General features: G+C 38.4%; 1 protein-coding gene and 1 pseudogene across 1 annotated transcript in view; both read right to left on the bottom strand.

Annotated features, from left to right (window-relative positions):
* DNAH7 (dynein, axonemal, heavy chain 7) overlaps positions 1 to 16,835 on the bottom strand; it is a 324,797-nt gene that overhangs the window by 258,414 nt on the left and 49,548 nt on the right. The window contains exons 13-17 of the mRNA XM_006862048.1: positions 14,363 to 14,635; positions 10,479 to 10,606; positions 7,511 to 7,589; positions 4,551 to 4,775; positions 243 to 389 (exon numbers count right to left, since the gene is read on the bottom strand). Coding sequence (XP_006862110.1) covers positions 243 to 389; positions 4,551 to 4,775; positions 7,511 to 7,589; positions 10,479 to 10,606; positions 14,363 to 14,635 — 852 coding nt within the window. The remainder of the gene's footprint in view (positions 1 to 242; positions 390 to 4,550; positions 4,776 to 7,510; positions 7,590 to 10,478; positions 10,607 to 14,362; positions 14,636 to 16,835) is intronic.
* Positions 11,513 to 11,958, bottom strand: LOC102821537 (annotated as a pseudogene).

Here is a 16,835-nt window from a genome sequence, read left to right as displayed (position 1 = left end):
ACAACAACAACAACAACTTCTTAAATGTGCAACTCCAATATAAATCTAATTCTTTTTCACTTGGACTAATTCTACTGGGGTACTGGTATAAGATAGGCACCGAATTGCTGTAGGATAGGTTGGTGGTTCAAACCCACCAGTCACTCCTCAGAAACCCTATACAGGGTTGCTACAAGTCAGAATCGGCTCAACGGCACTTAACAACAACGACGACCATCCTATAAAGAATTTGAGGGTTGTACCTTGTCTGCTGCTGCATCCAACTTTCCATTCAGTATCTGAGCCTTTTTAAGGTATCGCTGGACATCCTGAAGATCCCCAAAGGTGCAAAACTCTTCTGCCTGCTTAGAATAACTCTCCAATTCCTCCAGAAACCGTTCACAGCGTAACTAATTAAAAACAATATTAATTAAAACCCTTAACATCTTGAGAACAGTTAAATATTTGTAAGACTCATCAGAATTAGCAGTACTGTATTTTGTCACTGCAAAAATATAAAAACACGATATAGAATATGAAATAGATATAAAACATGTAGGAATTTTAAGAGTCAAGATTACCCACTGAATAGCTCTCATCTTGTCTTAGTGAAAGGAGGGTCTGGTGAAAGGAGATGGGGATAAGATTCGTAAGATTCAATAATGAATAAGTGTTATCATGACTAATTGTGACTGTCACAACTGTAAAGTTAGAAGTTTTGTAACAAAAAGAGGGGAGTAGTTAATCTTACAGTCCAGAAACAGAGGATCCTAGGACCATCAAGGAAGAAGAGCATGAACCGAATGTGGGACCCTATCCAAAGAAGCAGTGACACAAGAGATGGAGGCAGAGATGATGACATGGAGAGAAGAACAGTTTAGGACTCTAGACTCAGAAAGAGAAAGGCTGTGTGCTGGTGGTCAGGAGGCATGCTTGCAGAATGTGCCATTTGGTTGTTTAAATGACTATATATGCCTGAATGTTTTTGTGTACACACCCTTACCCCCAAAACAAACAAACAAACAAAGGGAATAGAAGCAAATACTGTTGAATGATGATGCACGGAGGAGATTATAATCATTGCAATGAAACGATGAGTGTAAAACCGATGTACTCCCATGTAAATAATCATTCAATTTACAATAAAAACTTAAAAAAAAAAAAGAGTCAAGATTATAAATAAATGGATTTAAATATTATGAAGTTAGTTAGGTACTGTCAAGTCAGTTCCAACCCACAGCAACCCTGTATAGGGTTTCCAAGGAGTTTGAACCACCGACCTTGTAATTCAAATCAACTTTGCAGTCCAGCACATTAGCCCACATCACCACACCAGGATTCCTTATAACTCTTTCATAATTTACTATGAAATTAGTCACCTCCGGTATGGCACTGTGGGATAAAGCACTGGTACAAATGGTCATTTTGAACCACAAGGCCAGCGACTCAAACTCATCAGCCATTCCTTGGCGACCCTATACAGGGTCTCTACAAGTTTGAATTGACTTAGCGGCACACAACAACAACAATTCACAATCAAATGAGGTTATCCTTGTCTAGTGTCTGTAAGCAGTTCTAAATAAGAAAATAAAAAGAATGTATTAAACTCTGGAATTATTCAGTATGATGAAGCATTCATATTAACAAATGTTATATAAGCAAGCGTCTGAAAAAAATCTCATAATAATCAAGTATGAGGGTAAAAGAAATCACTGATTTGCTAAAGGATAAAGAGATATCTGTGGCATAATATAAACAATTGGGACAAAACAAAATTTTTTGTGTTTTGGTAATCAGGTGCTCTCTTTAATTATCAATACAAAACTAAATATTATCCTTTTTTGTCATATGAGCTCTCTTTGTAAGACATGGATAAGATAAATATTTCCAGATTTAAAAGTCTAAAAACTATAGTTTTTTGTTTTTCTAATATAAAACAAGTATGTATATTTTTTAATGAGAAAGACTTACTAAAATTTTTTCTTTGATAATGTATTCCAAATTAAATAATTCTAAAAAATGGACCTTAATAAAATACTCAAAAGTCAAATCTAGGTTATTCAAATATAGACTTTATACTTTATAAATTATCTAGGTTAATTTTTGTCCTCTTTTCTATAGTTTCCTGGCAAATATACTATACTGGCCCTTGTGGGAGAAAGAAAATGAGAGGAAAAAATTCATCAACATCATATGTAGTTGGTGGAACAGTATACTTTAGAAAAGGTATAGATAATTCTAGATTGCCTAGCAATTTTCTAAGAGTCTTTTTTATTGTAACATCCGCACTTAATGTTTACTTATGTAACTTAACTTATTTATATTAACAATGCCTTGTTTGGGTTTGCTTACATTTTGAAATGCCTAAACATAAAACAGAAATATAGACTATACAGTTTGATTGGCTATTCAAACCCAACAGCTGCTCCTCAGAAACTTTATACAGGGTCACTATGAGTAGGAACCGATTGGAGGGCACTTAACAATAGCTATATATATATATATAAATTATTCTCCATACAACATATTCTGCCAATTAATTATATCTATTGGGTGATGGTGGTGGTTGTGTGCCGTCAGGTCAGTTCTTACTTATAGCAGCCCTGTATAGGGCTTCAGACACCATACAACTTTATGGGAACAGAAAGACTCATATTTCTCCTACAGAATGCCTGGTAGATCCATACTGTTGACCTTGTGGCTAGCAGCCCAACTCAGAACCCTCAATGCTGCCAGGGCTCACTATATTTGTTATAGTGCAGTAAAAAGAACAAGATTGGCCATTATAGGACAACTCCTCTATTGGCTGACCAGAAACAAGCCTTCTAACTTCAAAGGACCTTACTTTCTTCATCCATACAACAAGACTAAAAAACAAAATCACTTATTCAGAAGGTAGCTATAGTGTGCCCATGATATTCCTGGTGCCGATCCTTGAGCCAGCCAGTGTGAGCATATGAATGGAGCTAGGTATCTAACGGGAAGAGAAATGTGAAATAAAATACAGTGGTAAGATAACTATTCCTGTGAAGATGTTTTCAAAGTGCAACATAAGCCAGAAAAGAAGCAGTCCAGAGGGTAATCAGAAAATTAATTAAAAATGCTAGATAATCATACATATGTATGAAGCAGGGGTGCGCTCTACAGTGAATGGAGAGGATGTACACGAGACAAGAGGTGAAGGAAAACATGGCATATTCAGTGGCCTGGGAGTTGCTCAGGGTCACTGTAAGGAGCAGAGAGATAAGAATGGCAGACAGATTGGGCCAAGTATAACAAAGCAACCCAACCTGTACATAAGACAGAAAAAGAAAAAAAGCTAGAAGTAACAAATGTTAGAGTACTGACTCTGGAGCATAATATTTAAGGGAGATTGAGTGATCATGAGATGTGAATTCATATTTCACATCCTAATGATGAATAGAACCAACTTAAATGAGTGTATCAGATAAATATTTTCTACTAAACGTCACTAGTGGGTGCAGTGCACTGAAATATTTAATCTTTCTTCTAGCCATTGTCTTTGTAAATTCCCACCAAACAACATTTTTGCCTTGATGGGTCTGGATAAGAGAAGGTGGAAGAAGATGCTTACAGGACTATATGATTCAGTTGTGAGTGGTTAGCAGGGTTTACTGTGGTTGTAAAAACCTGGAATGCTAACATGTATAAAATAAGCCATCTCAGAAACAGGAATGAGGACATTTCACTACCATCAAAGAAGAAGAACTAGGAGTAGAGCACATCCTTTGGACCCTCAACCTAGGGACAGCAAGCTGTGATACCAGAGGAGTGACAGAGGAGCACCAGCAGCAGAACTAGGAACCAGAGCACAGAGCCAGGGACTTTCCAGACCACAGAGCAAGTCAAACTGGATGACTATGGCAGGAGCTTTGCCTGTAGAATGGGGTGTCTCTGGACACTTAATTGGGGGAACTAGCTTTGCCGATCCATGGAGCTAGAGAGAAGTGTCATCAAGTGGAGGTTTATGGTGGAGTTGTGTGTCCTCTGCGCATTTATCAGTAACCCTAAAAGAGCTCTGTAACCTTGGCCAGTCTGAGAGAGGCCTGCCTGTGGGCATGGCTGAAGAGAGGCTCTCCAGACTGGAACAACTGTGCTCTGAGCATGTCTGACCCTGTGTTGTAACCTGTTAGCTTCCCTAATAAATCCTATAATTGTGAGTGTACCGTGTGAGTTCTGTATGGTCATTGCAATGAAGTACTAAACCTGGCTGTGTTGAAAGTATTGTAGGAAGGATATTTAATTCATATTTTTTGCAGTTGGCCATAGGTTCCGATGTTTTCTTCCTGTTATAAATATTTTTTTTAATCATTTTTGCTTTTCTGAAATACTGTATGACCTCAGGTCAGTCACCATACTGCTCATTCACTCCTTCATCATTCAATGAGCTGTTTTAAAGATCTAGCATGTGTAGTGTTCTGACTAAATGTATAGTATGAGAAAGCTAAAATCACAGGCATCCAAAGAAAAGTTGACAATGCTATGTAAAAAGTTAAAATAAAAACATTTCCAGAAAATTACACATAATTAAAAATATCTCTGATACTAACCTTAAGACCGTCTTGGTACTGTTCGGTTTTCTCATTGACGATTTTCCTGTGTTCATCAAAAATTTCTGCCATTCTTCCATACCACTGGAAAACATTATTATTTAGCCTAATGTCTGCTGGGGAAAAGTTGGCACACTCAATAAGGAAGGCGAGGCAGTTTTTAGAATCCACTAATCTCTGTCCCAGTTCGATCATGTCACTTGCTTCCACTTTCTCAATGTAAGCCTGAGAGAAACCAGAAATGAGACATGGCACTTTAGTGAACAGCTCATATGATAAATTGCTATTAGGTTCTGTTCAGTCAGTTCCAACTCACAGTAACCTTGTGCACCACAGAACCGAGCACTGCCCAGCTGTCCTCACAATCACTGCTCTGCTTAAGCCTGTTGAAGCCATTGTGTCAATCTGTCTCACTGAGGGTCTTCTTCTCTGCTGACCCCTTTTTACTAACCCACAGTGACTAAATGTGCACAGACTTATTAGAAGAAAAGTAGAGACTTTTGGTTCAAGGTAGGGAATTGTGGAACAGTGTACCTCTCATCCTTCATATCACCTAAAGTTATAGATAAAAACAACTATCAACATAAAAACACTGCAAAACCAGACAAGAATACTATGCAATTCTGGAAGATATAAAACAGATGCTATCTCAACGACACATTCATTGTTTCCCAATAACATTATTGGGCACATCCTGGTGTGGTGTTACAGGGCAATATACTGGATCACAAGGTCTGTTTGAACCGCAAGTTCAGCAGTTCAAACTCACCAGCCACTCCTCGGAAACTCCATATAGGTTTGCTATGAGTTGGACCCGACTCGATGGCACTTTACATCAACAACAATACCATACTTATGCCAGGTCCTGGCAATCCAGTATGACCAAAAGTCAGGCATGGCCTTTACACTTAATGGAGCTTACGTCTAGCTGGGGAGATTTATTCAAGTAACCTTCAGAACAAATGTAACATTGTAAACTTGCAACAGAGATGAGTACTGCAAAGGAAAGACACATCACTTAGGAAGAGCAGATAGTGGAGATCTGAATCGTTTGGGGTGGAGGGTAGTTTTCCACAAGTGCAAAGGAAAAACATGAGCAAGAGTTACTGAGGAAATGCAGGAAGAGAGAGAAGACTACAAGCAGAGGGAAATTGTGTGGGCCTGGAGGCAAGAGGAAGTCAGTGTGAAAGCTGAAGGGCCAGCTTGGCTGTAGCAGGAGGGAAGGTGTACAGTGTCAGGTCATGAGGTAAACTGAGGCCAGACTCCACAGAGTCTTATGGGACTCAGCCAACATGACATGCTTGCCCAGATGCCTCATGATCTCTGAAAATATAATTTTGCACAGAAAGTGAAAATAAACAAAACCCAACTGACCAAGTAGTCAAAATTTCAGAGGTTCAAAATGCACAGGAACAAAATCAATAGTTTCCTATATACATCAGCAGTAACCAGCTTTAGAAACAATGGTGAAAAAAAAATCTTATTTGTAACAGGTTCAAAAAAATTTTTTTAACAGCTCTGGACAACTTTATGCATTAAATCTGAGTAAAACTATTAGACATATGTTTCAGGATATTAAGACCTAATATGATAAAGATATATATTCTTTGTAATATATAATTTTAATCAAAATTGCAATGACATTTTTAAAGATAATTTTATATGATTCTAATATTCTCTGAAATAATGAATACTCAAGAATGTCTTGAAAAACAAATGGTAGATACTAACCCTTCCAAATATCAAAATATTCTATATAAATGCAGTAATTTAAGCAGCTGTTGGTTTGGTCTAGGAATAGAAGATAGAGTAAAATAGAGTTTAGAAATAGATTCTTGTATAGGGAAATGTAATTTTTAGCAGATTTTGCATTTATAAAGTATAGCTCATATGAGGGGTGAAATAACAGATTTTCATAAATTATATTGCAACAACAGGTTATCAAATTTGCATAAAAGAGTTCCCCTTCCCTGGTAGGAGAACTACAGAGAAGATATATCAAGTGAAAAGCATAAAGTATAGCAGAGTTTGTATGACAATAACTTCATTTTTGCAAAATTGTATTCCTATGTATATAGGTGTGAGTGTACAACCAGTATGTGTGCTTTTAGGGTCAGTCAAAAAGTATTGCTAGTATTGTTCCAGTTCATACATGTTGTTGGTAAGTGCCCTTCAGTCAGTTCTGACTCACAGCTAGCCTGTATAGAGTTTCCAAGACTATAAGGTCGTTGTGGAAGCAGAAAGCCTCATCTTTCTCCTATGGTATAACTGGTGGGCTCAAACCCCTGGCCTTGTGGTTCACAGTCCAGTGCTTATTTCGCAGAGTCACTGTGCTCCCAGGGTTTATTCCAAACAAAACATGTCTCTGTGATCAGTGGATGGCTACAGGCAAGTTCTCTCAGTGATAACAATTGTCTTAGTCTCGCTAGGGTGCCCACATATCTACGTTTGCCTTTGTGTCTGTTGGTAAGATAACAATTATGAATAGTGCTCTCCGAAGTATTCTGGTAGATGACTGCATTAACACTTTCCCTCTTCCCATATCCATGTCCGTTAGCATCTTCTTACTATGATTCTCTGGCTAGGTGACTTGCTTTGGATAAGTGAAAGGCAGTGAATGCGACACTTGTTCAGTAAGATTTGGTTGCTCTTTTATCCTCTACCATGCCATGAGAACAGGCTAGCCTACTAGAGTTTGTGAGGAGAGTGGAACAGAGTAAAATTTCTGAAAGATAGTTACACTAGTGGACCAAGCGAAATAAAACCCTGCATGTGATCCAGCTGACACCAGGAGACCCACCTGGGAGAGTTCAGCCTAAATACCAAACCGCATTCATGAGCACATTTAGAAATAAAGCCTTATTATTGTAAGCTTCTGTTTTAACTTTTGGCATATTTGTTACTCAGCACTCTGCTGAAATAAATACCCGAGACACAGCTATAAAGAGTCCGAACAATACCTTCATTTCCATCAGTTCTGCTGTGTTTGGAGGAGTGCTTAGAGCTTTTTCAGCTATCCTCTCAAATTCATCACATAATCTGAAACACCAGAAAAATCAATCTTACACATTTATAATGAAACTTCATTTCTAAAACATATATCTATTTACTATTTATATGTTCCATTACATGAAAAATAAAGTAAGATTTGCTTTTGTTATGTGCTATCAAGTCAATTCCAACTCATAGCAACCCTATAAAGCAGAATAAAACTATCCCGTAGGGTTTCCAAGACTGTAAACTTTTACAGAAGCAAATTTTGAGGTCTTTTCTCTTGTGGAACTGCTGGTGGTGGCTTTGAACAGCTGATCTTTCAGTTAGCAGCTGAGTGCTTAACTATTATGCCACCAGGGCTCCTAAAGATTACAACTTACCAATGTGACTTCTCTAATGAATTAAAAGCAAATTTGTGCTTATTAATTTATTCAGTACATTTTTAACAGTTATCTATTACCTTCCAAATAAAATACTAGGTGACAGATATAAGAAATAGATAAGACATAATAACCCTAAAGTAACTCACAATCCAAAATGGAAGACAAGAACATAAACAATCATTACCAACCTAGAGCTTGAAGGGCTGTAGCAACATTGAATTGAGAAAGCACAAAGGGCATAATTGGTTCTCATTTAGGGGTTGGTTACAATGTCCTGCATACTCAGATATTTCTGGTAATGTATGAATGTTTATACCAATCTGGGTTGTGGCCAGTATAAATAATGAACTCACTGTAGGGTACAAAAAAGAGCAGTGGGAGCTAAGGCAGTCAAGATAAAAAGTGTAGAAAATTCTTCAAGAAGATTGGCTGGAGAGGAAGGAAAAAGGAAATAGCTTAGTGATGATATTGAATTGAGAGATAGAAGAGGATTTTGAACTTATTTGTAAGCTTCAGGGAGAGAATCAACAGAGAACAAGAGGATTAAAATAAGGATTTCATGGGGGACAACTGGTTGAGGAAGATTTAAGGAGATGGGATGTTGAGATTACAGATAGAAGAGCTTTTAAAGATGTGAAAGTCTCCTTGCCCTCTGAGAATGAGGATCTGTATGAGGGGTTCAAGCGGGGTCAGTTGAGAGGTGTAGGGACAAGAAGTTGAGATCATCCAATGAGTCTGGTGAGAGGGAAGAAATGCCATTAGGAGGAAAAGGGGGAAAGTAGAATTAGCATGAGTTCAGAGGGCAAGTAGGAGGTAGGGAAAGAAGCTATGAAATTAAATAAATATAGAGCCATGACCAAGCACTCTGCTACGAACCAAAAGGGTAATGGATGACTTGGACCCCACAGTCACGCCATGGATAAAAGATGTGGCAGTTGGCTTCCATAAACATTAATTACAGCACTGGAAACCCTAAGAGGCAGTTCTATTCTGTCCTATAGGGTCACTGGAAGTTGGAATTGACTCCGTGGGTAAACATAAAGAATATAAAGAAATGTTCACTCTTCTTCCAGTACTTTTAGAGGAAAAGGTGCCTAAAGCTGACTATATCATTCTGGTTCCTACATAAGTTAAAACTACCTAGTCAAGTCCTCTTTTACCAGGTGCTTCCCTCCTCAGCCTTCTCTTAGACCCCTTTCCACTTACAGTGTCTGTGGAAGCAACAAAAACTATTTCTATCTTGGGATATACTGTCTTTTCCATACCTCACTGCCTTTTACATATACATTTCTGTAGAAAAAGAAGATGCAGGACCTAGAATTCCTTCACCTACTTTGTTCACCCGGCAAATTCCTACTCACCCTTCAAAATGAAATTCATATTTTACTTCCTCTTTGCAGCCTCCCATAATTTCCCCCCATCTCTCCCAAACTCCACCCTGAAAGAGAATGAATTATTTCCTTCTGTTTTATCTCTGTGGCGTCTGCTTACTTTTTAGTATAGGACTTACTGCATCAGATTGTCATCTGCTGGTTTGTACATTATTATGTCTTCTACACTGTAACTTTTCTGGGCAGTTTTATTTTTATTCACATTTAGAGCCCAAGCACCTAGTCTTAGACTTAACACACAGTAGGTAAATAAAGCTTCCATCAGGCTTTTAAGCTTCCTGAAAGAAGTATGCTGTTTAATGATTCATTTTTTCCCATTGATATAATGATCATCAAAAAAAATCGTGATTTCCCCCCCACATATAAGGGACACCAGAAGAGATGTTCTTGGAGTCACACTAGTACCAGTCCTTGGAAGACTAGCTATACTTCTTGTCTTAAATAAGTAGGCATTTTGTTTTACACTCTAGTATTTAGTGAATTTACTGAACGTAAGTAAGTCAATTTTTCTAAAAGTTGTGATATTAGCTAAATGAATCATCACTCAAGATAACAATTTGATGTGAGCTTAAAGAGTAATTATAGTAAGATGCAGTTCCAAATTTGACAGTCCTTAAGACCCCTGGTGGAGTCGTGGTGTGGCTCTGTGGGTTAATGCGCCAGACTGCAAAGCCGTTTGAACTGCAAGGTTAGCGGTTCAAGCTCACCACCTGCTCCTCAGAAACCCTTCCCAGGGTCACTATGGGTCGGAACCGACTCAATGGCACTTAACAACAACAACAAAGACCCCTGGTAACTACTGTGTAAGTCTTCTCTGAAACACACTTGGGTACTCAATGACACACATTTAAAATCTAAAGTGAGCTGACATGTACCTGAATTGTACAAAAGAGCATCAATACATCTGAACACTATATTAACTCATGACAATTAGAAAGGCACATTTGTGGTGCTAATAACCACAAAATAACACTTCAACTCAAGTAGAAATAAACATTGACATTCATTTTTCTTTTGAATCATTTTTGATACTACTATAATCCATTACCTTAACCTTAACAAAGTGTTCATTTTTCTGTTTCGCTTTCAATGGTATGACACCATTTTAATTGGACTAAATATCGAATTCAAAAACCCAAAAAATATGATTAAGTAAATACCTAGTGTTTACTTCCTGGTGATCTCTGAACATCTTCGCTATAAGTTTCCCACAGATAACATCTGCTCGCTTCACCAAAGCTCTGATTAATTCTTCACAGTGCATTTCAAACATTCCTAGACGAACAGTCTATAGCATAGGCAGCAAAAGGTAAATTTATTTATAACCATGAAAAGAAAAAAAAAATGAATTTAGATTCCAATATTGATTTTTGTGTGTGTGCTATCTAGGGAGATAGAGGTTATTTGTTTTGTTTTTTTTCTATCAGAGTTTTAATTTTTAAATATGATTGTCACATTAGGAAAGTGAAATAAACACAATAAAATAAACTGTACAAAGTCAACGTAGAATAACAAAAAATATTTTACTAAAACATAAGATTTACAGAAGTTTCCAGATAAGCCATACAAAATGATCACAAGCTTTTTTTGAAGGAAGGATTCTACACTTAACAGCAAAGTCACAATGTTGTTAGTGAGGGCTGTGATGTTTGTTTAATGTTCCCAATTTGGTTGAAACAATCAAGCTTGTCCATCTACTTTCTAAATAAAGGTAGACTTCACTAGTGGGTACATTCTAAAGAACAACTGGTTAGCTGCTTTTCACCAATGCAATTAGATCACCATAAAAAGGGGGAAAGGAGCCCATACATTTAAAATTAAACTACCCCCCCCACCCCGACAAACAAAAAAGTAAAAGAAAACACCCACACCCCTGCAGCTAACCCTGACAACTAGTTCATTCACAGTGCTTTATACTTAAACCATGATGGGGGAGAAATGCATAAAAGCAGAGAGGAACCACTGCTTTTAGACATTTAGTAACAATCCAAATGATACTTCTAGCCTCTGCTCATGCTTTACAACAGTGAATCAGGACAAGACAGATTTGCTAATGTTCATTTAATCACCAAAGGACTGAACATGTCTGGGCTTTTTTCTGTAATGGTTCTAAGACTGTGTCCATTAAATGCAAACAAAAGAAGAAGTCTTGGCAGAACAGGAGAAGTGAAGCACACTAGATGATCAAATCGATTTAAATATTATCCATGGCATATAGCCTAGTCCATGCGCTAGGTGTTTCTATGGCTTGGGCTTCCTTGGTCTTCCACTGCTCTGCTACATCATTTGCTAATGGATCATCTGGATTGGGAGCACATAACAAAGCCTGGATGGGGAGCAGAACTGTGCGGGTCTGCAGTGCTGGGGACCAATTATCTTTTAAAATATCTAAACATATTCTTCCCAACTTGTCTACATTAGGGTGATAAATTTTGGTCATGAAACATACTTTAGGAACTACCATTGGGTATTCTTCGGGAAGGAATAGTTCAAGTTTAAAAGTCCCTCCCTCAAAGGGGGAATCCTGACGACATGAAAATATCAGGCTTTGCTCTCATCTGGTTCTGCTTTAATGCCAGGAACTGGTTCTGCCAACAAACAATGGGTTTCCTTAATAATCCTGCAGGGCAGCCTGGCCATCTTGTCAGATCCCGAGTTCAGCCTCTGCTCTCATCTTCCGGAGATTGAGTTTTGTTTAGAAATATGATGCAGGGAAGAGTTTCTGAATACTCAGATATTACAACTATCTGCTGCAGTAGGATAAAGCACTGGGCTGCAAGGTAGGTTTGAACCACAAGATGGGCAGTCCAAACTCACCAGCTGCACCTTAGAAACCCTATACAGGGTTTCTATGAGTCGTGACTGACTCAATGGCACTTAACAACAAACAACAATCTTCTCAGTCAGTCCCCTTGAAGGATGTGTTGTCTCAGAAGTCAATTCTATTTCAGGACAATGATGGATATAAAAACTCCAGAGGACTTAGCTACTTTAAAAAAGACAGTGTGGAATGCGGATAGATCTCTTGAGATACAATAGTGAATAATTGTCATCAGGACTGATTGTGAGGGTTGGAAATGTAAAGGTAGATGTTTTGTAGCAAGGAGGAGGGTGACTAACTTTGCAGTCTAGGAGTGGAGATCCCTGGGACCATCAAGGGAGAAGAGCGGAGAGCGGGACCCTACCCAGAGAATCAGTGACGCCAGAGATGGAGGCAGAGACAATGACATGGAAAGATGGAGCAGCTAGGGACTTTAGTAACAGAGAGGGAGAGGGGCTGTGTGCTGACGGCTGGGGGGCAGGTTTGTAGTGTATACCCTTTGGTTGGTTGATGATGCATGGAGGGGATTGTAACCATGGCAATGAAACGATATACGATAGGATGAATGTAAAGCTAATGTTCTCCCATGTAAACTATCACATAATTCACAATAAAACAGTAAAAAAAAAAAAAAGGACAGTGTGGGTTTTAAATGTTCTATTTCCTCTGTATAAAAGCAATACATGTTCATGATACAAAAATTGCACAATGTAAAAAAGGACAAGAGGTATACATTTTAAATTATAGAAGTAACCACATCTTGATGCAATTACCATATTTTCTAAAGAATCTGCAAACACTGAAACAACAACAACAAAATTAGATTCTTGGAAATTTTGGGATGGGAGCAAATTACCATGAAGCAATTAAAAGTTAATGTCCTGGTACTAGATTACCAGCTTCATAAGAACAAGAAACATGTCTGTGTGCATGTTTTCTCCACATCCCTTCTCCCAGGGTTTATGACAATATAGGAAACCTGCAAACACCAGAACTTGTATAAAGCAGAAATCTGTCAGAAAAGAAAAACTCAAATATTTTCTCTAATAAAAGAGTAAGGAGTGCTGGTGTGGAACTGTAGGATAAGTGCTGGACTGCGATGTCGGTTTGAACTGCAAGGTCAGTGGTTCAAGCTCACCAGACACTCCTTGCAAACCCTGTACAGGGTCGCTATTGGTCAGAACCGACTTGATGGCATTCAACAACAATAGAGAGTAAAAGACAGGTGGTGAAACTGCACCTTGTAAAAGGCAGAAACATGAGCGACATGGAAAAACAAGGAAGTTTCATCAGGCTCCAGCTCTTAAAGAGCTCACTGTATTTCCACCACCATCTCATGCTGTTGTAGTGTGGCATGTTGCTATACTGATTTGTTGTTACTAAGTGCCATCGAGTCAGTTCCAATGCATAGCGACCGTGTACAGGGGTTCTGAGGAGTTGTTGGTAAGCTTGAACTACCAACTATGCAGTCCAGTGCATTAACCCACAATGCCACACCCAGACTCCACTATGTTGATGTTGTTGTTGCTAAGTGCCATCCGGTCGATTGCGACCCATAGCAACTCTGTACAGGGTTTCCAAGGAGCAGCTGGTGAGCTTGAACCACTGACTTTTCAGTTCAAACAGCTTTGCAGTCTGGCACATTAACCCACAGTGCCCTAATAGCATGTTGCTATGATGCTGGAAACGATGCCACTGGTGTTTCAAATACAAACAGAGTCACTCATGGTAGACAGGTTTCAAAAAAGATACCAGACTAGGACAGATGAAGAAAAGACTGTTAATCTACTTCTGAAAACCCTTATAGGTAACAACAGAATCATGTCTGACTGGCTTGCTTTGGACATGTCTTCAGGAGGGAATGATTGCTGGTGGAGAACAATGTGTTTTGTGAAGTGTCGGGCCAACAAAGGTGAAGGAGACCCTAGAGGAGATGAATCAGAATAGTAGCTCTAAAGACGGATTTGAACATGCTAGCAACATGAAGAAGACAGAGGACCAGGCATGATTTGTTCTGTTTGCACTGGGGTCACCATGAGTGGGAACTGATTTGATGGCAGCAATCTCTCTCAATCACATATCAGAGTCTCAATCCATATTTTTCCTGTTGATAGTAATGGTCTAATTATTTCCCTGTATATTCTAGAAATACCTGCTAATGAAATCAGGAAAAGATTATTCATTAATGATAACAGTTGTACAAAATTGGGGTGGGTCATTCACCTTTCTGGATGTGTACTGTATTTCCTCCATTAATTTTTGGTATTTGCGAATTTCATCTATTATCTTCTCATAATTATGATTTTCTGCAAGGAAAGCGTCCACATCTTGCTCAGCTTTCTTGGTAACCAAAAAATCATACTTGTCGTAGAGTCGAAGGTGCTCCTTAGGTGCCAGACTCTCTTTCTCAATCACTTTCTTAATTTTCTCTTTGTGAGCATCCACAATTTCATTCAGAATTATTGGCTTTAAGGTTGTCCGTTGGGATTTACTTTCCTACACAAGGAGGTAAAAATATAATGGCTAAGTTCCATCAAGTCAGTTCTAACTCATAGTGAGCCTGTAGAAGGCTTCCAAGGAGGGGCTGGCAAGCTTGATCTGTTAACCTTGTGATTCAAACCCACCTTGTAGTCCAGCACATTAACCCACAGTGCCACACCAGGAGTCCAGGACTCCATTGTTGTTGTTGTTAAGTGCCGTCGAGTCGGTTCCGACCCAGAGCGACCCTGTACAGGGTTTCCGATTAGTCATTTAAAATTCATTATGTGTAAGTTGGACTCCTGGTATGGCGCTGTAGGATCAGCACTGGACTGCGAACCACATACAGTTTCCTCAGAAACCTTATACAGCGTCTCTCTGAGTCAGAACCAACTCAACAGCACTTAGCAACAATAACTTATGTAAGTTAACCACATCTCACCTTTGTGAAAATGTCAGTCTTACCATATTGCCTTTTGGAAACATTTTTTATAAGGTCTTTATATTTTTCTGATCTCATATCTATAGAAAGATGCTTTTGATAGGTAACAGCTCAGATTCAACCTAATTACAGCAGTGTTTTAAATATTTAGGTTCCTAATCATTTTTTAAATTTTTCATCAAGGCTACCTAGTTTTGTCCCCATTCTTTGGTCAGTCTGTCGTACTGTGGTGGGTTATGTGTTGCTTGATGCCAGAAACTATGTCAGTGTTTCAAGCACTCACAGGGTTACTCATGGTATACAGCTTTCAGCAGAGCGTCCAGACTAAGAAGAAGAAATAGGAAGCTCACTTCTGAAAGGTTAGCCACCAAAAATCTTCTGAACAGTAGTAGATCATTGTCTGAGATAATGTTGGAACATGAGCTGCTCAAAAAATGACTTGGAAAGAGCTACTTCCTCAAAGCAAGTGTCAACCTTAATGATGTGGATGGAGTGAAGCTTTGGGGACTGTCATTTGCTGATGATGCACAACTCAAAATGCGAAGGAACAGTTGCAATTAATAATCAGAATATAGAATGTACAAAGTATGAATCTAGGAAAATCGGAAGTTATCAAAAATGAAATGGAACACCATAAAGAATGATACCCTACCAAAATTTAGAGACATTTCAAGAACAGATTTGATGCATTAAACACTAATGACCTAAGACCAGAAGAGCTGTGGAATAACATCATACAGGAAGAAAGCAAGAGATCATTAAAAAAGACAGAAGAAACTCTGAAACTTGCTCTTAAACACAGAGTAGCTAAAGTTAATGGAAGAAATGATGAAATAAGAGTTGAACAGAAAATTTTCAAAGGCAGCTTGACAAAACAAAGTAAAGTATTACAATGAAATGTGCAAAGACCTGGTGTTAGAAAACCAAAAGGAAAGAGTATGTCAGCATCTCTCAAGCTGAAAGAACTGAAGAAAAAATTAAGCTTCAACTTGAAGTATTGACAGATTCTGTAGGCAAAATATTAAATAATACAGAAAGCATTTTTAAAAAGATAGAAGGAATACACAAAGTCACTGTACCAAAAAGAATTGGTCAATGTTCACCCATCTCAGAAGGTGGCATATGATCAAGAACTGATGATATTGGGGGAAGATGTCCAACCTGCACTGAAAGTATTAATGGAAACCAAAGCTCCGAATTTCAGTGGAATACCAATTGAAACGTTTCAACAAACTGATGCAGCTCTGGAACCACTCACTAGTCTATGCCAAAAAATCTGAATGGCCAATTGAATGAAAGAGATCCATATCTGTGGCCATTCCAAAGAAAGGTGACCTTACAGAATGAGAAAACTATTGAACAATATCATTAATATCACACAAAATATTTTGCTAAAGATAATTCAGAAATGGTTGCAGGACAATCCAAAAGGGAGCTGCCAGACATTAGAGCCAGATTCAGAAGAGGATGTGGAACAAGGGATATTAGGTGGACCTTTTCTGAAAGCACAGAATACCTGAAAATTATTTACTTGTGTTTTATGGACTGTCAAGGTCCTATGTCAGGATCCTGCCTCAACAAGGAAGTGTGGGTGTCACGAAGAAGGGAGATCTGGTGGCGAAAGTGATAGAGAAAGAGACGAAATATATACAAAAAAGACAGACACACAGATATGATGCAAGCTGGCAGGTAGACAGATCTGCAAACATATTGCCTAGCATTGCCCAGCATTGCACAGCATTGCATGCAGAATTCACTCTACCTCAGCCTTTTATT

Source organism: Chrysochloris asiatica, unplaced genomic scaffold, assembly GCF_000296735.1.
Source record: "Chrysochloris asiatica unplaced genomic scaffold, ChrAsi1.0 scaffold00045, whole genome shotgun sequence".
Classification (NCBI taxonomy): domain Eukaryota; kingdom Metazoa; phylum Chordata; class Mammalia; order Afrosoricida; family Chrysochloridae; genus Chrysochloris; species Chrysochloris asiatica.
The sequence above is the reverse complement of the archived record's forward strand: the minus strand, read 5'-3'. Positions and strand labels throughout refer to the sequence as shown.